General features: G+C 51.8%; 6 protein-coding genes across 6 annotated transcripts; 4 read left to right on the top strand and 2 right to left on the bottom strand.

Annotated features, from left to right (window-relative positions):
- Nucleotides 1–498: 498 nt before the first annotated feature.
- Nucleotides 499–2,992, top strand: VFPPC_09168 (origin recognition complex subunit; the record flags this gene model as incomplete). Its single annotated transcript, XM_018287751.1, has 7 exons — nt 499–549; nt 624–845; nt 904–977; nt 1,033–1,267; nt 1,344–1,483; nt 1,534–1,807; nt 1,862–2,992. 7 exons carry the CDS (start codon nt 499–501, stop codon nt 2,990–2,992), a joined length of 2,127 nt encoding a protein of 708 aa, XP_018140885.1.
- Nucleotides 2,993–7,865: 4,873 nt separating this feature from the next.
- Nucleotides 7,866–8,324, top strand: VFPPC_09169 (beta-xylosidase; the record flags this gene model as incomplete). The annotated part of the gene is made up of 1 exon (XM_018287752.1): nt 7,866–8,324. One exon carries the CDS (start codon nt 7,866–7,868, stop codon nt 8,322–8,324), a length of 459 nt encoding a protein of 152 aa, XP_018140886.1.
- Nucleotides 8,325–9,229: 905 nt separating this feature from the next.
- On the bottom strand, nt 9,230–10,050 carry VFPPC_09170 (translocation protein (Sec66); the record flags this gene model as incomplete). Its single annotated transcript, XM_018287753.1, has 3 exons — nt 9,230–9,499; nt 9,571–9,872; nt 9,945–10,050. 3 exons carry the CDS (start codon nt 10,048–10,050, stop codon nt 9,230–9,232), a joined length of 678 nt encoding a protein of 225 aa, XP_018140887.1.
- A 783-nt stretch (nt 10,051–10,833) lies between these two features.
- Nucleotides 10,834–13,001, top strand: VFPPC_09171 (protein NPL4; the record flags this gene model as incomplete). The annotated part of the gene is made up of 4 exons (XM_018287754.1): nt 10,834–10,917; nt 10,974–11,098; nt 11,180–12,638; nt 12,717–13,001. 4 exons carry the CDS (start codon nt 10,834–10,836, stop codon nt 12,999–13,001), a joined length of 1,953 nt encoding a protein of 650 aa, XP_018140888.1.
- A 591-nt stretch (nt 13,002–13,592) lies between these two features.
- VFPPC_09172 (carbamoyl-phosphate synthase, mitochondrial precursor) lies at nt 13,593–17,373 on the bottom strand (the record flags this gene model as incomplete). The annotated part of the gene is made up of 4 exons (XM_018287755.1): nt 13,593–13,700; nt 13,755–15,131; nt 15,186–16,867; nt 17,040–17,373. 4 exons carry the CDS (start codon nt 17,371–17,373, stop codon nt 13,593–13,595), a joined length of 3,501 nt encoding a protein of 1,166 aa, XP_018140889.1.
- A 3,291-nt stretch (nt 17,374–20,664) lies between these two features.
- On the top strand, nt 20,665–23,802 carry VFPPC_18024 (hypothetical protein; the record flags this gene model as incomplete). The annotated part of the gene is made up of 1 exon (XM_018292320.1): nt 20,665–23,802. The coding sequence occupies one exon, from the start codon at nt 20,665–20,667 to the stop codon at nt 23,800–23,802; it is 3,138 nt and encodes a 1,045-aa protein (XP_018140890.1).
- Between the last annotated feature and the right edge of the window lie 303 nt (nt 23,803–24,105).

Here is a 24,105-nt window from a genome sequence, read left to right as displayed (position 1 = left end):
GGTGTTTGGTGGCCCAATGTCTTGGTGCGACGCTCTGATATTCTGCTCTATCTGGACAACTCATCTGACTTGCTACGTATTAAACCGACAGCTATCCTTGGAGAGTTTTGTTCTACATAGTAACAGGTTGCAAATATGTTGGAAATTTGGCATGGAGTGATATGATGGCCTTGCACTACGAAAACACATGCAAGTAACTCACGGATAAAATAAGTGTGTTAGTATGTTTGGCCGTGCAGTTGATACGGAAATTTCCAGACATAAAATGATACGAGTGAATTCAATCGAGCTATTGAATAGGAATGAGACGAATATTGGGTTGTTGATGATACAATTCTTTTATCTGATGTATGGGAACGAAGATCAAGGGTAGATGCACAGTGCGCACACTGTACTATAAACGCGCTCAACCTCACTTGGCGCGTCTCCCTGAGCAGCTCCTTAAAGAGCACTTACGCCCACGAGTAAAGTGACATCACAGCCCACAAGTCTCGTGCGATGGACCAAGAAGACGAGACCCGACATACATTTGCCCAAGAAGATCACCAGGTATGAATTCCGTGTTTATCCTCCAGCTACGGTTCCCCTGATATGGACGTGTTAACTCATGACGTGACATCTAGGTGGCTTACATCTTTGACCCAGACCAAGATGGCGAGTCTCGTCAGGATCAAAGAGCTCCCAAGAGGCGACGAGTAACCAAGAGCGCCACAAAAAGGGGTGGGAAGGCGCAAGATGACACTCTTTTTGTGCCGCTACTGAATGGCGCTGAGAAGGCAGAGTTCGTGAGGTTGAGGCAAACCAGGTTTGAGGAGGCGTGGGGGATGATTGATCAAAGGATTCAGGTGTGCTCTTCAGATGAAGTCGTTGGACAAAAAGGAAGCAAGCTGACTTTGACGCAAGGGCATTCTGAGAGACTCCAACTCAGCGACCTTGGACCAGGTATCTACATTTGTGAATGATGCCGCATCAACGTGGTACGCAGCCCCTATTCAGGTGTGTTTTGACAGATGCTAATTGTGAGGGACAAAGCATCGACCAGATACCCTCGGTGTTTGTCGTCACAGGACCGAACATCGCTTCGCAGGACTTGTTGTTTGAACAGTTGTCTGAGTCACTGGGCCAGCAGTCCACGAGCCGATTTGTGCGATTGAAGTCTTCTGAGGCGGTGACGCTCAAAGCTGCGCTGAAGAAGACGATTAGGGATGCCATGGCGACTGTAGTAGATGGCGATGATGAAGACTTGCAGGTTGAAGGGACGCAGGATGTGAGTTTTCCCAACCCACTGACAGACGGTGCTCTGGTGTTCCGTCAAAATCGCTTGTTACTGAATGTGTGTGCAGGGCCGACGATATCTTGACTACGACCTGGAGGCTTTAGAAGCTTTCATCAAGCCGCTCAACTGTGAACATGTTTTTGTCGCTTTCCAGGATAGCGAGGGCTTCGATAGCAGCCTCCTATCCGACCTGATTACTCTTTTCCAGTATGTACCAACCACCTCCGTTCTGCTGAGTGCACTTCTAACTTTTATAGCTCTTGGCGGCCCCGGATTCCATTTACTTTGCTTTTTGGCATCGCCACCTCGGTAGAGCTCCTGCAGGCACGGCTCCTGAAGTCTGCTTGTCGCCTGATATACGGAGCGCAATTTGATGCCGCTCAGGCAGGCAATATTCTGGAGACGGTATTCAAAGGCGCTGTTGCTGCTGCGGATGTTCCAGTGCGATTGGGCGCTCCTCTTCTCAGGAGCATGTTGGATCGACAGCATGAGCAAGTAGCTGGTATCCAGTCGTTTATCAGCTCACTGAAGGTATTTTTGCCTCTCATTCTACTTTTCCTCTAATTGAGATACTGACGGTTAAAGTACGCATATATGTGTCACTTTTATGCAAACCCACTTAGCATCCTTTGCTCTGGTGAAGACGAGGAAGCCCCCCAGCTGGAACACTTGGAGGCATCTCGAAATTTACCTTCCTTTCGTCACACAGTCGAACGGGAAGTAGAAAAGAGCACACATGAGTCACTTGAGCATGCCAAGGCCTTGCTTGAAAATAACGAATATCTCGTCAATCAAATTAGAAGCGGTCACAGAAACAGACAAACCTGGGCATCAAGATTCCTCCGGTCCCTTCTGATACTGCAGGCGGCTGGAGCGCAACGGACCTCATTTTCAAGAGCATACGTTGACGGCATGGTGGGCGGTGCACCTATGTCGCCAGAAGGCTCGAATCTAGTGCAGTGTATACGCATGATGAAGCCCGAGGAACTACCTGGACTGCTTGCTGCCGTGATTGCAATTTTCAGGGACGGAGATGGAACGCTGCACTTGGATCCATCTACGGAAGAGAAGGATGAACAGCTGCAAAGGACACTTGAAACCCAACTCGAGGAGCTGGAGCAGCTCAAAGCCAAGGCAGACGAGGAGGGAACTTCACTACGAAGCAAATACAGCGGACACAGCAAAATCATGCGCACCACCGTCATTGCACAAAAAGTCCAGCTTAGCCAAGACTCAGCAGCGCTTCGCGACCAAGACAAGCGACTGACAGAAATCGTGGATGAGGTCACGGCTGCACTTTCTACGCACTATCCAGACACGAACCCCAATCATGTCCTCTTTGCAGAGTGCTGGCTCTACGATTCTAGGTCCCCTTCTCGAGAAGTATTTGTTCCTCGACCACGGGCAGCATTCGAGCGCAGTCTTGGCCGTCCCCACGACTATCTGAACTGCTCGTGCTGCGAACCCGATAGCCAGGGTCTGCAGGCCACTCTCCCGGCTACATCGATTCTGTACCAACTCTATCTTGAAACCGGTAATCTCATCAACGTCGCGGACCTGTGGTCTGCATTTTACGCATTAGTAAGTCAGACGGAGGAGGACGAGCGCAAAGCACTCGTCATGTTTTATCGGGGCCTCGCAGAGCTACGAGCTCTTGGATTTGTGAAAGGCAGCAAGAAAAAGGTCGATCATATCGCCAAGGTCAAGTGGCTCTAGGGAGAGGGCAAAACAAAACATGGAGAAACAGCATAGCATAGACCAGTTCGTTAGCAGAGCGAAATTAGACATTTTCTTCTTCGGTAGAAAAATGCATGTTAAGCGGGAAGCACGGTGCAGGAGACTTTTTTTCGCCGAGAGACGGATAATGATGCTTATTTCCTTGGGGTTCGTCAATTCCCCCCGTATGTCATTGCGCCCAATCGCGTAGAGCACGGCGAGTACTGAGTGTGACGGGAATTTCATCTGCCGACGATCAAATTTGGGATCTGTTCATCCTTGTTGGCTGGGGAAGGAGGGCCATTGCAGAGATTTGAAGAAAAATTGGCCGCGTGGTTTTGAACTCCCCAGTGTAATTAAACCTATTTTCGAGACAATTCTACGTTGCTAGACACATGACACATTTCGGGTATGCTACCAACAAAATCTCCCGTAGCAGTCAGGGCATAACAACAACAGTAGCACCCGGTCAAGGCTGCAAAGTCTCACATAAACAGAAGCACGGGCGTTACAGAGTCCAAAAAGATGGTTGACCGACGGGTTGCTAGTCTTCCCGCGGCGCGTGGTTTTTTGGTGATTTTCGGAAATCGACATGGCGAACAGACTGATGGCGTTGGGAAACGAAATTACCTTCTCACATAAATAGAAAATGCGGCGTTTGGCTGTAGCGATTTTTGGTTTAGAACTGGCGGGTGTCCGGGGATCTTCAGGAAATCACCTGGGAGGGAGAAAGAAGAAGAAGAAGCAGCAGCACCTGTGCGTCCAACGAGGATGATTTGAAACCCCCCCTAGGCAGGATAATGAGACATTGAGCGGAGAGTGTTGAAATTGAGGGATACTAAAAAAAGAAGCCCGAGCTGTTGCTCACAAGGTTGATTGATGGTGTGTGAAAGAGAGACATTTTGACCCGCTTTCGGCGTCGGGCTTGGCTGGGGGATGGACGAGGTTTTATTTTCGAGTCAGCAGAGACGAGACAAGCATGCTGATGGATGAGTCTTGTGCTGTGTGTTGTGGATTTGTGTGTATCGTGCACACGCGCGCGCACTCACACGCACTCACACTGACACTCACACATGCTTGCATGGAGCACATACAGAAGGTTTTTGCCCGAATTGTAGTGTTGCTCCGTCCTGTGTGTGGGAAATTTCTCGTGCTGTGGACGAGGATGAAGCCTTGACCTGGTCGAATGTCTCGGATGAGAGGCGTTGGGCTGGCGGACTGCTCACAAGTTGGGTCATGAGCATCCGTTTCCATTTTGCTATTTGAGTTTTATTACGGAGCAGTGCCTCACAAGACTGCGTGGAAGAGGGATGATCGGGTAGAGCGGAGAATTGCACGGATATTGCCGCCGATACTGATGCTGGCCCGTGTTTGATACTTCACGATGTTGGCTTCCTGTTGTCGTGCCCGCTGAATCAGACCTGGGACATGCAGGATATATCAATTTGACGTGTTACGCTCTCCGCATTGGACACGGATGAGCAACTGAAATGCACATATGGCGCCTTCTGTCCTACTGGAACATTGGTTGTAGGCCAGACGCAGACCGTGAAAAGCTGCTAATAATATTCTGAACTGAAAATGGCTTGTCAAGTTGAACGGAGTATTGGCTTGGCTTCCACGGGTGCGCCGCGTACGGAATAGTTGGCGTTGGGTTAGGTGCTCCGGAGCAATAACCCGTTTCGTTTCATAGTGCAATATGCGCTCTGTGCTTCGCGGGCCTCGTCATGCAACAGGGAACTGTGAATAGACGAGAAGATACGTCTCTTGTGTGCCGGTGCCGGTGCCAATGGCCAGGCCAGGCCAGGACCAGGACCAAGGTTCCAGGTTATTAGTCAAGAATGTGTCTGGTTCTTGTTGGCACTCCCGAGTAGAGGATCGTTATAGGTCATATTGCATGTTGGTTGGTGCTCCAGGTATATCGACGGCTTGGAGAAGGAGGGAAATCTGATTCGCGTATCGGAAAGTAGATAGAGCCATGATTAGTTGGCAATAATTGCACAGTGAGCGACTATTGGATTCTGGATGATGTCTGGTCTGGTTGTTTCTTCTTTTCGAATGTGTGTCTGTGTGAGAGCGCTTCTTGCTTTGCCCTGCTTCGCTGGCATTCCACAGGTTGATAGCATCAAGCAACCACTTGGAACTGTTAGCTTGGGCACTTGAGTTGCTTGGCTTCTGCACTTGTCTCTGATTACGAACCAGTCGCACGTCGTCATTTGCGTGATGTGTGATCCATGATCCAGCGAGAGTATCATGTCTCCATTTCATGCCCATGCGATGCCATGCCAACTTGCCTCTTTTGCCTCGTCTTGCTTCGTTGGCTCGGGCCCCACCCCCCACTGTCGGCCGTCGCCTCCGCGAGGTAGGGAAGGAGCCCCTCAAGGAATCCAAGCCCCCTCCAGTCCATCCAGCCATGGCAATTGCCAACGTTCGATGATTCGCTTCTTCGTTCGGGAAGGAGCTTCCATGACCACTGACGGTGGCAGCGACTGCCATGGCTGCTGGCGAGTGCCTCTCCCCCTGTCGCATGCAATGCCAGCGCCTTCTCTGGCTGGTCTGCCCCTGGTCACCCATGTTTTCCACATCTCCATGCCGCCTCCAACCCGAAGCTCTTTGTTCTTGGCGCTGGGCGTTGTTGACCGCACATACTTTGTTCAAGTAGTCTGTTCTCCGGACTGGTACTGTACATACGGTGCGGCATCGATTCTATCAATTCTCTCGAAACTAATCATCCCTGTTGGCAACCAGGACGCAACGCCCCCAAATGGGCAAGTGCAAGTGCAAGTGCAGGCGCAACTAACTGCCTGGTCAAGTGTCTGCCTGCTCAGTGCCATCTTTAGACCATACCAGACTTGACCCGACGTGGATCCAAAACCCCAGCCCAGCCTCAACATTGTTCTTCCAACCACTGACCTGCAGTTGGTGATGTGCACCAGACACTCTTATCGGGAGGCAGGACCAATCTTGTTCATCCCACCGCCAAGTTTACTCCCTGACTAACTGACTGACTGACTGGCTATTCATCCAGATGCCTCCTCATCTCCTCATCCCATCCATGGCGTCAAGAATTGGTACTGGTCGAACTCATACAACCCAGCAAGGACCTTGTCTCCAATCCTCCAGCGAACCACACGTTACCAGACCCCCATGTCCGGCTTATGTCTCACTTCAAGACTGCGTCCGTCGCATACACCACGAGACGATGGTTTCTCCTTCATCCTTAGCCCTTCGACGGAATATCATCAATTGATCGCTTGGGATTCCAAAATGTCACCGCCCACTTTTCTACTTGCATATCTAATACAATACATATTGCTGCCGACGGGGCAGGTAGGCCTAAGCGTGCCAACGAGGCGTCACAATCCCCTTGTTCGTTGACCTGCTTTGGCAAATCCTGCAAGGGAAACAAAGCGAGCCAAGATTAGACACCCGCGTGGTCCACGCTGCCAGTAATTTCGTCAGTGAACCATGACGACGACAACGATGATGGACATCCAAGGGTCGACATCGGTGGATGCACGAAGACAATCCCCACCTGCGGACCCTTGGCTCCAATTGCTGCACCCGCCACCCTCGCAAGCAAGACAAAGGTTCACGCTTTGCCTATACCAGCAGTCCTTGTGCGCCTTGCTTTCATTGTTTGTCGCCAGCTAGGGGCTGGTTAGGGGCCAGCTAAGGAACCGCTATAGCAGGTTGCGTCCCCATTTCAAGTCCAAACAGCAGCCCTGACGCATGTCTGGTTCGACTGTATGTGTTGGCCGCTTGCGCCGCGCCCACTGGCCAGTGCTGGCGCCCCGTCTGCCGCCTCCATTTTCGCCCCAGCACATCCAGGACACAGGGCTGCCTCTCAGTCCTCTCGGTCACTCACGCAAATTTCCCTCGCTGGCAACCACACACATCACCGAGCAACTAACACAGAAATGCTCACCAGACCCGGCGCTCAGCGAGACCGTGGACCATAGAGCAGGTGGAGCTTGAGGCACGCCCCCCCGCCATCCCATGCCATGGCCCATCCATGGGGGGTTTGTGGTTCATACAGGATGGGGAAAAGCTGAAATTCAGGACTTATGAGTGTCAGTCTAATACTTTATCGGTGCTGGCAAGTGCGGCCGAAAAAGGACATGGAACATATGACGATTATTACTGGGTCGGTGAGGAAAATACAAGAGGGCTGGGATGCCTTCAACTTGCATGTAACAACAAACCCGGAAAGTCAACTCCATTTCAATTCACTGATAACTGCCCTCGATCCCCCCTTCTCCCTCTCCCATCCTGATACCACTCTCTGCCTTGTTTATCTCTGCTGCCTCTGGTTCCTCTCCTCTTCATTGCATATCTGTTCCGCATTGGTCCAGAACGTGAAGGCATTTAAGTTTTGCTTTTATTACTATCTGGTTGCTTTTTGAAAGGAGGTGCTTTGGTTTGAAACAAACGCACTATCAAGGTTTCGTGGAGGAGCGAAAACGGGTACTCAACGTGGTGCCGCATACCAGCCAGAACACGGATCCGGCAAATCGCCTCACCCATTCCAGCTGGGCCTGCTACCACCCGAAGCGTCAAAGGCACTTTGCAATTCTTTTGGTGGAATAGCCGTCTTCGACAAAAATCGAATTAAACTTTCGGATTATTTTCTAGTTCTTCGCGATTGGTTTCTGCTTCGGTCAAATCAATTTTGAGTATAGGGCAGCAACGGAACGAAACTACATATACTTGCTTCCGCCAATTCTCTACAGTCCTTCTGTCATTCAGCCCTGCCAACCTGTTAGAGTCAGAAGCTGCCTGCGTCGTGTGCATTGCAAACCTCAACTACCTTCAGGATCTACTATTCCTCGTGTACTTATATACACAAACCAACACAAGACAATCCGTCACGATGATGCATCGCGAGATGGTCCCTTCCCAACAGCCTCAGTGTGAGACGTTTATTCAACGTCGGCTAGCACGTAACCCAGACTTGGCTTACAAGTTGCACCAAATGGCACTTCCACTTTCTCCTCTTGTTCAGCTCACCACCGGCGCTGTTCACCCTGATTTCCCTCGAACTGTGCTTCAATTCTGGCTCTTGACGGATGCCCAGCTAGAAGGACTGGCCAACTTCTACCACCAAAAGTCACCGTCACCATGGTCATCTCAATACCCGTGCCCCGTTGTCTGGCGATCTGATGTCCCTCTCGAGGAGAAGCGCCGTAGAATGGGCAAGTTTATCGGGTTGAGAGGCTGCGATTCACCGGCCTGGCTCAAATCAGAAGACGAGATAGCTACTGAAGCTCGACTAGCCAGCATGGTCGCCCAACAAGAAGACACTTGGAGAAGAAAGATTCACCCGTGGTGAAAACGGCAACAAGCAAATGAGTAAAATGGGAGCAGAAAATCAAATATCATAACGAAGGAGAAACCAACACCGAGAAGAAAACATCGGCAGCGATGCCCTTTCGAATGACGAGTGCCTTGCCGCGAGTTCGCCAAGGACCTTGAGGTTATGACTGGATTTAGTATCTTTTATCTTCATGATTTGTACATATTATCTACATCAGCGGTTGCGCATTTTTTGGTGTACTTTTCACATAGGGCGGCGCGATTTCCTTTTGGGACAGCATCGGAGTCATCTGGGAGGCTATTTGTACATAGACTAGCAAAGTCGGTTCTCTGATATAAGTAATGAGAGCTGTTTGATACTACTACCTTTGGTTGAGATTTTTTTTTTTTTTTTGTGAGTGTATTGCGATGTATTCCAATGCTGGCCACTTTATGCGCCAATGGAATCTAGAGATGCGTAAACACTAAATTCGGAAATAGTTTGGGAGATAAAGGGCTGTGTTGCAAAAGTTCAAAACACCAGGTGCCGCACACGATTAGATACCGTGATGCCTCAGTGCGTATGTGGTTTGCATAAAAATATTGTGCCAATGCCGGTCGCGAAATACACCGTCACACGCCAAGTTCACAGTCGTGATATAAAATATTGACAGTATCAAGCACTGAATTCTCAATTCTTACGCGCCTAAACGCCATCTTTGAATATCACATCTGGCATATGCCTAGCCCCCAACGTCATGATGTGGTCAAATATTATTACAGATGCCCATCAGTCAATACCCTTTCGTCACCTTCTTTTTCTTCAAATCGAAGTCCCTTATGTATAATAAGCACCGGGACGGGGTACCCATGGTCCTCCGGGTGCTTAGCTGGAGCGGACCAAACGTGAACTTGCTGCACAACATGTTTGTACTCGTACGTTTATTTCCTGCCCTTCTTTCCCTTAGAAGGTGTATCCACAATCACAGCATCATCCTCACTTGCGCCGTCCTTGGTCGAGCTCTTTTCCGAGCCGTCTAATTCCTTCATGAAGTCGGATTGGATCTGGCCGCGGCGCTTCTCCCACCATGCCTTTTCGGCGGCTTTTTGGGCTTCTATCTCGTCAAGGGATGCGCGGAGACGGGTGTTGGCGGCGATTTCGTGGGCGGATTGGAAGATTGTGGGACCCCAGTTTGGTGCGAGGGCATTTGCCTTGGACATGTTAGTACACTCGATGTTTGTAAGGGGGTTCTTTGTAGGTTTGTAGAGGGGTATGGGCGTACCTCGGTGACAACATCACGCAGCTCCTCTTCCATTTCCTTCTCGGCACGCTGGAATCTCTGCCACAAGTCGTCGCCTACGCTGCCCCGCAAGAGGAGTGAGCTGCAGGCCTGCTTCGCTGACTTGATCTGGATCAGACGGTCGATGTCCTCGACGGCGCGCCGTAAGAGCGCGGCTTTGAGTACGCTCTCGGGGACGCGGGGGGATTTTTGGTTGCCCTCTTCGGGGTCCATGTGGAGGAGGGAGAGGTAGACGTTGCGTTGGAGATTGGGCCCGAACCAGGGAGCGAGGTTCGCACTTTCGGCTGCGATTTGGTCAGCAATTGTTTGCGCTTTGGGGTATTCAGTGCCATTCGCATATTGGGAATTGGACGTACCGGCCTTTCTCTTGCGATAAATGGTTGAAAAAGTCATGAGGGCGCCGCCGAGGACCATCAGGTAGGCAAAAGGAAGGGCGAGGCCCTTCCAGTCGATATCGAACATTGTGGTTGTGGATGTAGTGTTTCACGATCTAGAAGGGGGATGAAATAAAAGAATTAGGTTGGCGCTATTAAAATTCGTAGGAAATATCCTCAGTCGTTGGTATATGGCTGTCGTGGAAGAGAGCGTATGTGGGATGGAACCGAGTCGATCCTCTCACGATGACAGCTGGTAACTTTTGGATGGTCGTTTGGCTGTAATTAGTTCTGGCCAGATGGCAGATTGGGCAAGGTTATGGAGGTACTTGCTGGGGGGTCAAACGGACATGTGAGTGGCCAGTGTAAGCCCTGGCGCGTGCCAGTTAACTTCTGGGCTGGCGCTGTGGTGGTTGGCGATGCATCGGCCCGATGTTTCTCCAGCGCCGAGGAGCGGAGCCGGTGCGGTACTTGCAGCAGCTGCCAGGCACCTTTCACAGTGACGCAGTTGGACTGACGTTATTGTTTGGAGGTACTGTCTTGTACCGATGGCAGCGGAAAGGTACTTGCCTTCTTCATGCATGACAGAGCTTGGTTTGGTTCCACTTCTGTCATCAACGTCGATGAGCTTCCACGCTCCCATCCATTTTCTCGACAGCAAGCTTGACGGCAAGCCAACTTTTTGCCTATTCTATTTACTGTCGTTTGTTCCTGTCTGCTTTGAGACGGGAGGTTCTTTATCACTTTTAACCTGCGCTTTTTAGGCACCTCGTCTCGGTTCAATAGCTGCTTTATTCCAGCACTAACCCCACCACTGCATTCGTCGGCCAGTTTATAATACCAGAAACCGGATCGAAGAGGACAGCCCAACATGTTGCTCCGACTTCGCGGCCCGGATGGCATGATCCGGCTGACGGTCGAGCAGACGACGACATTTGGCGAGCTAGGAGAGCAAGTAAGTGCTGAACATGTGTGATGAGGAGGTGCAAGTTCTAAACGTCATGATTGTAGCTGTTGCCACAGCTTCCGAGCACGATTGACCCCAAGACCATCACGCTATCGAATGCACCAAATGGAGGCGACGCCAAGGTTCTGGCTGAGATAATCAAGTTTAAGGTCGGGCAGATTGGACTAAAGTAAGCTGACTGATGGTGCCTTTCGGGACTTTGGAGGCAGTTGGTCCTCGAGCCGTGACTGGAGTTCTGACCCTCGGCTAGGCATGGCGATTTGATCTTCATCAACTACAAACATGGAAACGCAACAAATGGAGCTACCAACGGTGACGACTCGACCAAAGCTACATCAGTGAGACTGAACGGCAAGCCCGTCTTACCCACCGAAGATATGCCCATTAATCCACGACCAGAGAGAATATCTAAACCTTGGGAAGTGATTAAACAATCTGCACTCGATGACCGACTAGATAAATTGGACGGAAAGATACCCAGAAGTCGGGACAAGATGTGTCGACACGGACCTAAAGGCATGTGCGACTATTGTCAGCCCTTGGATCCGTTTGATCCCGCATACCTTGCCGAAAAGAAGATCAAGTACCAGTCCTTTCACTCACATCTAAGGAAGATTAATGCGTCAACGAATAAACCGGAGCTGGGAAGCTCGTATATACCTCCGCTCGTGGAACCGTTTTACCGAGTGAGACGGGATTGTCCTACTGGCCATCCTCCCTGGCCTGAAGGCGTCTGCACAAAGTGTCAGCCGAGCGCCATTACCTTGAATCCGCAGCAATTTCGCATGGTCGACCATGTGGAATTTGCATCGCCATCCATTATCGACTCCTTCATTGACGCATGGCGCAAGACTGGCTCCCAGAGACTTGGATTTCTCTACGGCCGGTACACAGAATACGCCGAAGTTCCGCTTGGTGTTAAAGCCATCGTTGAGGCCATCTACGAACCGCCCCAGGTCGACGAGCTCGATGGTGTAACACTCAACGCTTGGGAGAATCAAAAAGACGTCGAACACGTGGCCAAGCTCTGTGGATTGGAGCCTGTGGGTGTCATTTGGACAGACTTGCTGGATGCTGGTCAAGGCGATGGCTCAGTGGTCTGCAAGCGGCATGCTGATTCATATTTTTTGTCCTCTCTGGAAATTTGCTTCTCATCAAGATTACAAGCGCAGTACCCGAAGCCGTCAAAATGGAGCGATACTGGCAGATACGGCTCCAACTTTGTAACCTGCATCATTACAGGAAATGAGCAAGGCGAGATTGGTATCTCGTCATATCAAATGTCGAATGAGGCTGTGGAGATGGTGCGAGCAGACATCGTGGAACCCTCAGCCGACCCAACGGTTATGCTGGTCAGAGATGAGGAAGAAGACGATGGATCTGTCAGTCGAACACGATATATTCCCGAGGTGTTTTACCGCAAGATGAACGAATATGGCGCCAACGTTCAGGAGAACGCCAAACCTGCATTTCCAGTCGAATACCTTTTCGTCACACTTACCCACGGCTTCCCCGCAGATCCCAAACCAACATTTACTCAAACAGGATTCCCTATTGAGAATCGCGAGTACATTGGGGAGTCCCAAGAGCATTCTGCCCTCGCCAAGGCGCTCAAGTCATCCCCTGGTCAAAAGTCAAGTGACAACGGCCAAGAGGTCTCCAACTTTCATCTACTCTGCTTCCTCCATCAGATGGGCATTCTTTCCAAGGTTTGTGTTGTCTCCCCATTGCCCCTGCAGCCTATGTTCCATAATTCCAGTCACTGATGCACCCCCTTTGCGCTCCAGGACGAGGAAGCACTGCTATGTCGAGTCGCGAGTCAACACGACCTCGCCGACTCGTTCCAGCTTCGTTCAACAGAAGGTTGGCAGACCCTCCAGGCCATCCTGCAATCGACCGGTGAGCGACTCCCCAAGCGTCGGCGAGATGGCGATGACGCCACCGCTACAGACTCCTCTGCGTATGATTTTTCAACGCGTAATGTTGGTGCGCGTGACTCAGGTGAGCCACTTACTAAACGCTTTGCTGCCTTCAGGCTGAACGAACGCCGGACGCCGAACCGAGATGCTTGATTGGCTTTGGGATGGAGAGATATCAGGTGAAAAGGGTAGATAGATACTGCTTGCGGGTTATGTGGACGGATTGTGCTGGATCTGTGTAGGTGCTAGGCATATAGAGCAAGACAACATCCTCACTTGTAGCTTGTTGTGGGCCAGCAATTTTTCAAACTGCAGAACAAACAACTCCATTGAGCATTCTTGCCGCAGTGAGACGTGAAAACGTTGATGGAACAACGCATACAGGTGGAATTACTACGTCTGAACATACAACACGTTTGGAAATATGCGTGGTGTATTTTGTCTGGCCATTATTATCTTCATTATACTATCGGAACACAGGTGTCGTTGCAATCTGAAAATGGCCACTGCGTTTGGAGACGTCACAGATGCTTGACACTCACACGTGGTTATCCGCACTTGGGCAAACTTTTTGAAACCTATCCTGGACTCCAAATATCTACAAAACATCAAATTAACAAGAACACATCTGTGTCTGCCTTTTCACCACGCAATCCCCAACTTTCTACTCTCCCCGCCGGGACAACTGCATAAGCACCCCGGTCCGTTTTTCTCTTCCTATCCTAATGTGCTAATGGATGTTGTTTACAGGGGCTTGCCGCCGATAAAGTCAGACCAGCGGCGGACTTCGGAGGGAATACCCTCCTTGCGGGGCAGTTTTTCGCTCATACACCGGGCGAAGAGGATGGCGGTCTACAAATACATTAGTCATGGCTAGAATGCAAAAAGGAGTGTGAGAATATTTACCTGAGGCTCCATGAACAGAGGGACACCAAAGTCAACGGCGTTTCGGCGCATGACATAGTCGACATCGAGAGTCGTCTTGCCACGAGCAAGAGCCAAGTTGAAGCAACCGCGGATATCGTACTTCTTGAAGACTTCACGAAGGGCACGCTTGTCCTCCTTGGGGAACTCAATGACCTCGACGGTGACCTTGCCCTTGGCGGTGGACTCGATGAATTCCTTGACATCGTTACCGGCAGCGTACAGCTTATATCCGAGGGGAGCAACATAGTCGACAACCTGCGTCAACCAGGTCTTGCTGACGTCGCCACCGAAGAGGAGACCCTCACCAGGCTCAGGCATGCGGAAGTTCATGGTGGACTGGAGAGAGGCCCAGTAGGCTTCAACCAGGTCCTTACCGAAGCAAGCGATTTCACCAGTGGAAGACATTTCGACGCCGAGGAAGGGGTCGGCACCAGCGAGACGGGTCCAAGAGAACTGGGGAACCTTGGTAGCGAGGTAGTCGCGCTTGACGGCCATGAGATCAGTGGGTTTGGGAACATCCTTTCCGACGAGAGCCTTGGTAGCGACGTCGATGAAGTTGAGCCCGAGGACTTTGCTGACAAAGGGGAAAGATCGGGAAGCACGCAGGTTACATTCAATAACCTTGAGGGCGGGCTCACCGCCTTCACTGTCGTCGGCCTTGATAATCTGCATGTTGAAAGGACCGGTAATGTTCCATGCCTTGGCAACCTTCTTGGCGATATCCTTGACACGCTCCATGACAGCGCCGTCCAGGTTGGCGGGAGGGAGGACCAGAGTAGCATCACCGGAGTGAACACCTGCTTGCTCAACGTGCTCGGAGACGGCATGGATGATCAGTTCACCCTTGGAAGCGACGGCATCGACATCGATTTCCTGGGCGCCTTCGATGAACTTGGTGATAACGACAGGATGGTCAGGTGAAACGTTGCTGGCGGCCTCAAGCTTCTCCTTGAGGTCTTCCTTGCTTCGAATAACGGTCATGGCAGCACCGGAGAGGACATAACTGGGACGGACAAGAACGGGGTAGCCAACTTCTTCGGCAAATTGCTCAGCAGCCTGAACGGAGGAGAGTTCCTTCCAAGCAGGCTGGTCAACACCGATGCTATCGAGAATCTCCGAGAACTTTTGACGGTCCTCGGCCTTGTCGATATCCTTGGGGTCAGTTCCGAGAATCCTGGCGCCTCCAGTCTCCTGCAGGCGAAGGGCGATGTTCTGAGGGAGCTGTCCGCCCACCGAGACCACAGCACCGGAAGCATCCTCAAGGTCGTAAATATCCATGACACGCTCATAGCTAAGCTCTTCGAAGTAGAGCCTATCGGGGCAATCGAAATCGGTCGAAAACGTTTCGGGGTTATACTGTGAGGTTTGTCAATACGGGTGTTTAGTGCATTTTCTGGCCATTCACCTTACGTTAATCATGACAGTCTTCTCACCCATCTGGCGGAGAGCCTGGGTGGCACCGACGGCGCACCAATCGAATTCGACAGAGGAACCAATTCGGTAGACACCGCTTCCGAGAATAATCTTGCCCTTGTCGTCGAAAGTGACATCGTGGGAAGAACCATTGTAGGTGGTGTACAGGTAGTTGGTATCGGCAGGGAACTCGGCGGCAAGGGTGTCAATCTTCTTGACCCAAGGTCGGATGTTGAAGCTCAATCGGTACGCGCGAACCTCATCCTCAGTAGCGTTGACGGTCATACCAATTTGGCGATCAGAGAAACCCAGTTTCTTTGCCTTGAGGATCTGGTCCTTCTTCAGGGCCTGCAGGCTACCAACTTGCTGGAATTCACGGGTGCAGTCGACAATGTTCTGGAGCTTGTACAGGAACCACTTGTCAATCTTGGTCAAATCGTGAACCTTGTCGACAGAGTAGTTCTCGTGCAGCATGGCCTGGCCGACGGCGAGCCATCGACGATCGGTAGGGTTCTGCAGCTCAAAGTCCAAGTCGTCAAATTTGTCGCCCTGGAAGCCGACAAATCGGGGATCAACCATACGGATAGCCTTCTGGAAAGATTCTTCAAAAGTTCGGCCAATGGCCATGACTTCACCGACCGACTTCATGGCACTGCCGATATCACGCTTAACGTGCTGGAACTTGGACAAATCCCATCGGGGCATCTTGGTGACGATGTAATCCAGAGAGGGTTCGAAGTTGGCGGTGGTGGTCTTGGTAACGGCGTTGGGGAGCTCAGGCAAGCTGTGGCCGAGACCAATCTTGGCAGCAGTATACGCCAGAGGGTAACCAGTAGCTTTTGAGGCCAGGGCGGAGGATCGAGAGAGACGGGCGTTGACCTCAATGACACGGTAGTCGAGACCATCGGGCTGGAGGGCGTATTGGACGTTGCATTCGCCAACGACACCAAGATGTCGCACAATCTTGATGGCGGCAGATCGAAGCATGTGGTATTCTTCGTCGCTCAAAGTTTGCGACGGAGCCACGACAATGGAGTCACCAGTGTGAATACCGAGAGGGTCAAAGTTTTCCATGTTGCAAACAGTGATACAGTTGTTGTTGGCATCGCGGACGACTTCATATTCGAGTTCCTTCCAGCCCTTGAGCGACTTCTCAACCAAGATTTGAGGCGACAGAGTCAGAGATCGGGCAGCCATGTTGCGGAGCTCCTCCTCGTTGTTGGCGAAACCAGAACCCAAACCACCCAAAGCATAGGCGGCACGGACAATAATGGGATAGCCGACCTTTTCGGCGGCGTCGAGAGCCTCATCAACGGTGCTAACAGCAATGGACTTGGCAATGGGAATGTTGATCTCCTCCAGAGCCTTGGCGAAGAGATCTCGATCCTCGGAAACTTCCAGAGTTCGGACGCTGGTGCCAAGGACCTTGACGCCGTATTTTTCAAACAGACCTAGGCGCTGCATCTGAACACCCAAGTTCAGGGCAGTCTGTCCACCAAAAGACAAGAAGATGCCATCAGGCTTCTCCTTTTCGATGACATAGCTGACATACTCGGGAGTGACTGGCAAATAATAGACCTCGTCGGCGAGGCTGTGGTTGGTCTGGATAGTAGCGATATTGGGGTTGATGAGGACAGAGGCGACGCCTGCTTCTTTCAGGGCCTTGAGTGCTTGTGATCCTATATAGGGAAGCCGATGTCAGTAGAGAGTCTCTTGATGTGGGAACATGATGGTCAAGTTATCTCGTCCTTGCGACTGCACGTGAGTCACGCGCGTTTGTGTGCATCGGCTTGTCGGTGAGGAGGACTGATTTCTCAAGACAGGGAACAAGAGATGTATGTAATGACGAACCTGAGTAATCGAATTCGCCAGCCTGGCCGATGGCAAGACCGCCACTGCCAATGACCAGGACCTTCTTCACATCCACATTTTGGACTTGCTTGATGACACCGCTGTCGATGTAAGCCTTGGGGTTGGGTGCGGTTTCGGCGGGAGAAGCGCTGTAATTGCGGACAATTGAAATTGTGCCGATTCTCTTTGGGTGCTGCTTGGCCTGAAGCAAAGCACGTCCAGGAGACTTGAGCGAGGCGGTGGTGAGAGACCTGGCGGGAGCAGGAAAAGATCGAGGAATGCGACGACCAGCTCGGAGGAGGACCGGAGCACGGCCAGCCAGGACAGAAGGCATCGTGGGAGGCATTACAATGGCAATTGCGAACTGCAGCCGGCTCCCAAGGAGATTCAATGCTTCAATTGGCACCGTCCCTCAAGTAGGCTAGACGATGGGGGAGCCAATTGATTGAGCAAGTGATGTCGACGGGAGGCTGAAGGTGGAAGAGGTTTAAAAAGGTGATGGGAAATGAAATGTCTGGTCCGGTATTGTGCAGTCAATGTTGCCAGGTGTGGGACAAAAAAGTCGGGGAGGACCTGGCGCTGGCAGTGAGAAGATTGAAGAGTAGCCAATGAACGGACCGGACGGATTGAGAGCTCGAGCCAAATAAAAAAAATTGGGCGACTCCAGGTTCCGGTCCGGGGGTCGGACGAGTCACCGATAAGATAAGGCTGGGGCAGATCCAATGCTGAAAGTGGACAGTGCTGGGACTGGGCAGCGGGCTTTTGGGGCAATTGGCCAGTGAGAAACCCAGTTTGGTGCCATTTTGCTGGGTACATGTTACTTTTACCGCTATTCTCCTGGCGGTAGCCGCTATTCTGGTCCCTGTTTGCACTCCGTAGTTTGGGTCCAGTCCAGTCAATCCATGTCTGGTTCGTGGCTCTACACTGGGGGTCAAGGGCTGCGTCACTGGCGCTTTTTGTGAGAGATTTCTTGTTGAGGGTCCTATCAGTTTGGCACCAGAAAAAGCAGGCAGGAAGAGAAAAAAAAAATCGAAAATATTGTGCACCAATAGGTCAATCCCTGGCCACACGCAGTCATACAATGTGGGATTGTGGCTGCGAGTTCGGCAGCTAGCCTTTCATCTGTAGATGAGCTCGCTTGAACCCGATGCAATCCTTTATCAACACTTGCGCATCATCAAACGAATCAAACACGTCGTGGATGTTTCCGACATCTAACCAAACAATTCACCTTTTATCGAGGAAACACTAGCCGTTTCATTCATTTGCTACACCTACCCCAAAATGACGGAGTACACAACAGGATAGGGCACCATGTACTTGGATACTCTCATATTTATAATCTTATATAGTCATGCATGGTGTGGTTGTGACCCAAGTTTTGTGCACACTGGAGCCAAACAGGCATATCTCACCTCACGACCACTTGGTACGCTCACGGATGCCATCACCTACAAGGTTCATCTTACGCAGACCTTCTCCTCGTCGAAAACTTCCTAAATCGTACCTACATCATGCATAATGCCATCTCACTAAGCATCGTTCTGCCAATGGGACCTACATGTGGCCCGGCACAACACCACGCAGTGCCCCAGGTTTCTCATGACCTGCATCTCCGGATGCCCTTTTGATCTCGCCCGCAGCGTTGCAATATTGATAACGCAAACTTAGTACTTACAGCACCAATGCAGACGACTATACTATACAGCTACAGCCGACGTCCCGTCCTCCCTTCATGGCTGAAACCCATAAGCTTAGTGGTGGTCATCTTACCAAAGTTTAGCCCATGCGATCGCTGATAGGATGCCACATTCGCTCAGCCTTCTGATGAGAGATGGTGCTGATTGCTGTCTAATGTGACAAAAGTCCTCGCTCACGTCTTGTGCGCTCAGTACAGACCGAAACCTTCACTCTCTGGAGACGTACCGAGTGATCAATTACTGCTTTGTTTTTCATGAGATGCAATTGTGCCCTGGGTGTAATAACATGTCACTATCCGATCTCGCCCGTCTGATGCCTCAACTTTGGACAGGGAGTCAGAGACCCTCTCCCCCATGCTTAGCTGTACCAAATTTTCAACATGGACCAGATCCCTTGGGTAACAAAAGACGGGCTCTTATTCTTCGAGTCTCCACTCGATATGCACATCTAATTGAGTGGACCAATGTTCCGCCAAATGCCATTTCGGACCTTTCTAATTGGGCCAAGGGCATGATTCTCGGCAGTTGCTCAACAACCTACCATCTGCAACTGGACTGCGTGGAAAAGAAGACCAGACGAAAAGGGAAGAATAGAGAGAACATGGTGAATAAACTTCTACAGTCCCTTTTGTGAAACCGCAGCATTGTGATCTCTGCTCTCGAGCCGTGGTTGGTTTTTGCAAAAGTTAAGAAAGTGCGACTTTTGGTTGTATTATGTCAGCATCAACACTTGATAGGAACCCTCCAATTCGCAACTTCTCCCATGCAAGACATTACAGCATTCAATCGATACATCGCCATTTGTCCAGAACCGCCCCGAGGATTTAACTAAAGGCTGCAATGAAATCCTCAAATACTCAGACCGCCAAACTTCGTCCTCCACGACGGAACGATTGCCAGACCACATCCGTCGCTAGCCAGCTCCAAGGGATGCGAACTTGAGACAAGCCCCAAGTTCTAGCAGCGGTGACTCTCAATTGGCGACATGGCATCGCGAGTAACAAGGAACGGAGCTTTCTGTCGTGTATCGCGAGAGTAGCGGCTAACCGGGCTTTACTCCGCGAGAGCTGAGGGCAGCATCAAGAAGCATTAGCCGGGGACTCGCCAGACTGAGGCTCGCCGCGATGGACTTGTGGTGTCACTACACTACTTTCTGGCTCTATGGTATGCATCAAGTGGTACAACCAATAGAAAGTATCCTCGGATGATCTCGCCCCAAGTATCCACGAACATGGTCCCTAGCTCCTTGTCTCTCGTTCCTGGAGGCGGCTCTAACACACCGATCGTCCAGGCACACTACGGCTGTCTATCCAACTTCGACTTGTGACAGAACACATAGGAATGCTGTGGGATTCCCTTGACTCACATGATTTCCCGCTTTCTCTGTTCAATCGCCTCTCATTTTGGCCTACAATGCCATGCTGCAGCGCGTACCTTTCAGCATTCCCGGTCGTCAGTCCCGCTCTCTACCACGCCCGGTTTGAGTCTTGTCTGAGGGGCGCGAATTCCTCATAGCTGGAGAAGCTTCGACCTCACACCAACAATGCACCATACTCACCACTATGGCAACTTGGTTACTCGAGATTCTTATCGCGAATTTTACGTTCCATCACCCTGTCCCTGGTCTTCCGATCTCGTTCGTGATGGAGGCTGTACTATGCTGGAAGGGCAAAATGCCAGAGAGATTGGTCTACGACCAAGATTGACCCGCAAATCTCCAAGACACTCGTCGCTGGTTGTAACATAAGGTTATGCCAGCTGCAATTGTCCTATGAGATATAAAGATGTTTGGCCACAATGCTTGGGGTGGAATGGTTCTGCTTTTTCTTCTACATCGACATTGGCCTGCTGCGCCCATTTTTTAGTACTTCGTTCTTTTGTTGTTTCAACCTTGTAGAGGAACTTTTTGCTCTCTACTCGGCATCATGAAGTCCGTCTTCGTTCCGGTGCTGGTCAGCTACCTGGCCGGCAGCGGCTTGGCCGCGCCGACTCGAATGGTGTCGGACCATTTGACCCAGCGTGATATTGCAGCACTCCAGGAACTCGCCAATACCGACACGAGTAGCCTCACAACGCAAGTGACCGAGACTGCTTTCAAGAACCTGCTCGTCCATCTCCTCGAAGCCCAGGCAGGAAAGAGCAAAAGGCACTTGGCCATGAGCCAAGATTCTGAGGCACACATGGATGACTTTATTGAGGCCCTCTATGCCAGAGACATGGCCAAGGAGCAAGGCATGAGTGATGAGACAATCCAAGCATACGATGAAGTCATTGCCAAGCAACTTTACAACGCTCTTTCCATTTCAGGCAGCGGCATCAATAAACGAGAGGCCCAAAAGTCTCCCTTTCAGCCCCATCAATTTCAAGACATCGGCAATAACGTCGGCAGTGGCGCTGGACGTGGCATTGGCAGCATTGTCGATCTAATCTTTAGCCTTCTTGGACTCAATGGCTCCCGCGGACTCGCTGGCAACGTCGGCCATACGGTTGGCGGTCTTACTGGCGGCTTGACTGGGACCCTGAACGGTGGCAAAGGAGGCAAGGACGGTGGCCTCGGTAACACCATTGGTGGCCTTACAGGAACAGTCGACAATTTGGTCGGTGGGCTAACTGGCGGAAAAGGCGGCAAGGATGGTGCCCTGGGAGGTCTCACAGGTACTCTGGGCCATACTCTCGGAGGTGTTACGGGTGGGCTTACCGGCGCCCTCGGCGGCCACAACGGAGATAAGGGAGGACTCGGTGGTGTTGTCAACGGCGTGACCGGCAACCTTCTTAACACCACCGGTGGTCTTGTCGGAGGTTTGACGGGCGGCGCTAACGGTAATGGCGGCCTTCTCGGTGGGCTGACGGGAGGACTCAATGGCGGTGCCCATGGAGGTCCCATCTCCGGCATTATTCACTTTATCTTCAGCCTCCTCGGCCTTGGTGGAAAGGGCGGCGGCAATGGAGGCCTTGACCTTGGTGGCTTAACTGGAGGTCTGCTCGGCGGCAAAGGGGGCAAAGGAGGTCTCGACCTCAATGGATTACTGGGCGGCCTTGCTGGTGGTAAGAATGGCAAGGGAGGTCTTGACCTTGGTGGACTTACTGGCGATCTCAACAAAACTCTCGGAGGCCTTACTGGCAGCCTCGCTGGTGGTAAGGATGGAAAAGGCGGTATTGACCTTAACGGGTTAACTGGGCTTCTGGGTGGCCTTACTGGTGGTAAGAACGGTAAAGGAGGTCTTGACCTTGATGGATTAACTGGACTTTTGGGTGGTCTTGCTGGTAAGGACGGCAAAGGAGGTCTCGACCTCAATGGGCTACTAGGCGGCCTTGCCGGTGGTAAGGATGGCAAGGGAGGTCTTGACCTTGGTGGATTGCTCGGCGGACTCACAGGCGGCAAGGGCGGCAAAGGGGGACTTGACCTCAATGGATTGACTGGGCTTCTCGGTGGCCTTACTGGTGGTAAAGGCGGCAAAGGAGGTCTTGACCTCGATGGATTAACTGGGTTACTGGGTGGCCTTACTGGTGGCAAAGATGGTAAAGGAGGTCTCAACCTTGGTGGACTAACTGGCGATCTCAACAAGACTCTTGGAGGACTTACCGGCAGCCTTACTGGTGGTAAGGACGGCAAGGGGGGCCTTGACCTTGGTGGATTGCTCGGCGGACTCACGGGTGGCAAGGACGGCAAGGGCGGTCTAGTCGGTGATCTTACAGGAAATCTTGGAGGGCTCACTGGCGGACTCACAGGGGGACTCAATGGCGGTGCCCATGGAGGTCCCATCTCTGGCATTATTCATTCGGTCCTCAGCCTCCTCGGCCTCGGTGGAAAGGGTGGCAAAGGTGGCCTTGGAGACCTCACTGGGCATCTCGGAGGACTAACCGGCGGCCTAACTGGTGGCAAAGGTGGCAAGGGCGGCTTGTTGGGCGATCTTACGGGAACTCTGGGAGGTCTTACTGGCGGCCTCACCGGCGGCAAGGGAGGTAAAGGAGGCCTGCTTGGCAACCTTACTGGGACTCTTGGTGGAGTTACCGGTCAAGCTGGCAATATTGTGAAGGGAGCTGGCAATGCCGTTGGTGGGCTCACCGGCGGACTGACTGGAGCCGCGGGCCATGCAGGTAGCGGTGCTGGCAACCTTGTTGGCGGACTCACTGGCGATGTCGGCGATATTGCGAAGGGAGCTACCAAAGGAGTTGGTGATCTCATCGGCGGACTCACTGGCAGTTTAACTGGAGCTGCTGGCCACTCCGGTAGTGGTGCTGGCAACCTCATCGGTGGAATTACCGGAGATGCTGGCAACATTGCCAAAGGAGCTCTATCTGGCGCCGGTCATGTTGTTGACGGAATCACAGGTGGTCTCCTTGGGTCTGGTAAGGGTAGTGGTTCTGGTCAGGGTAACGGTTTGCTTGGTGGTCTTCTTGGAGGTGGTAAAGGCGGAAAAGACGGCAAAGAAGGTCCCATCGGTGGCCTTGTCCACGGCGTCCTCGATCTTGTTGGCCTTGATGGTGATGGCGGCAAGGGAGGCTTGCTTGGTGGTTTAGGCGGCGGTACCAGTGGTTTGACCGGTGGTCAGAGGGGTGGTGCTCTTGGAGGTCTGACTGGCGGCAATGGTGCCAATGGAGGAGCCCAGGGCAGCGCTGGTGGTTCCAGAGGTGGTGCCGCTTCGGGAGCTGGTGAAAATACTCGTCAAGGCGCGAGCTCTGCGAACGCCTCGTCTGGCAATGCCAATGGCGGTGATGAAGCGAGCAGTGCCGATGGAAGCAGTGCTCAGAACGGTTCTACTTCCGAGAGTGACAGCAACTCCACCAGCCAAAGCAGCGGCAAAGCAGGCGACTTCACTTACACGTACACGTACAACTATGTTCCTCAGCCAAACAATGGAGCCCAGAGCACAAACCCCAAGGCAGCTGCCCTTATTGCTCTCGCCCACGCTGCACAAGAGGCCAAGGCCAGAGAGGGACAAGCCCCCCCTCGAAAGTACGCCGCTGGCGGTTCATCTCTGGTTGCCAGTCCTCCCTTTCCCCTTCCCACAGCCAGCATCGTTAGCGCGGACATCCCTCTCTCGACTGGTGTATCGAAATAAGTCTACGAATAGGGCGGAATCACTGCTTTCACTATTACGAATCCACGGAACGGACGGGAGGGAAATCATGACGATACCATTTTAATTTCAACCTTCAGTAACGTACGAGAAGAGGGCGAGATTCTTTATTCTTTTTTCATATGTCAATGTACGAGTTAGTTGGCGGTATGCCAAAATTGAAAGTAAAATCAACTTCTTTTGCCATTGTTTCGACGTGCGATTTTGGCATCAGGCCGTTATTGTCCCGACAGGTTTACAGATTTGGACATCCGAGGCGCCTCTCTGTAGGTGGATAGATTGCCA

The sequence above is a fragment of the Pochonia chlamydosporia genome, chromosome 6 (genome assembly GCF_001653235.2).
Source record: "Pochonia chlamydosporia 170 chromosome 6, whole genome shotgun sequence".
NCBI classification, from domain to species: Eukaryota; Fungi; Ascomycota; class Sordariomycetes; order Hypocreales; family Clavicipitaceae; genus Pochonia; species Pochonia chlamydosporia.
The sequence above is the reverse complement of the archived record's forward strand: the minus strand, read 5'-3'. Positions and strand labels throughout refer to the sequence as shown.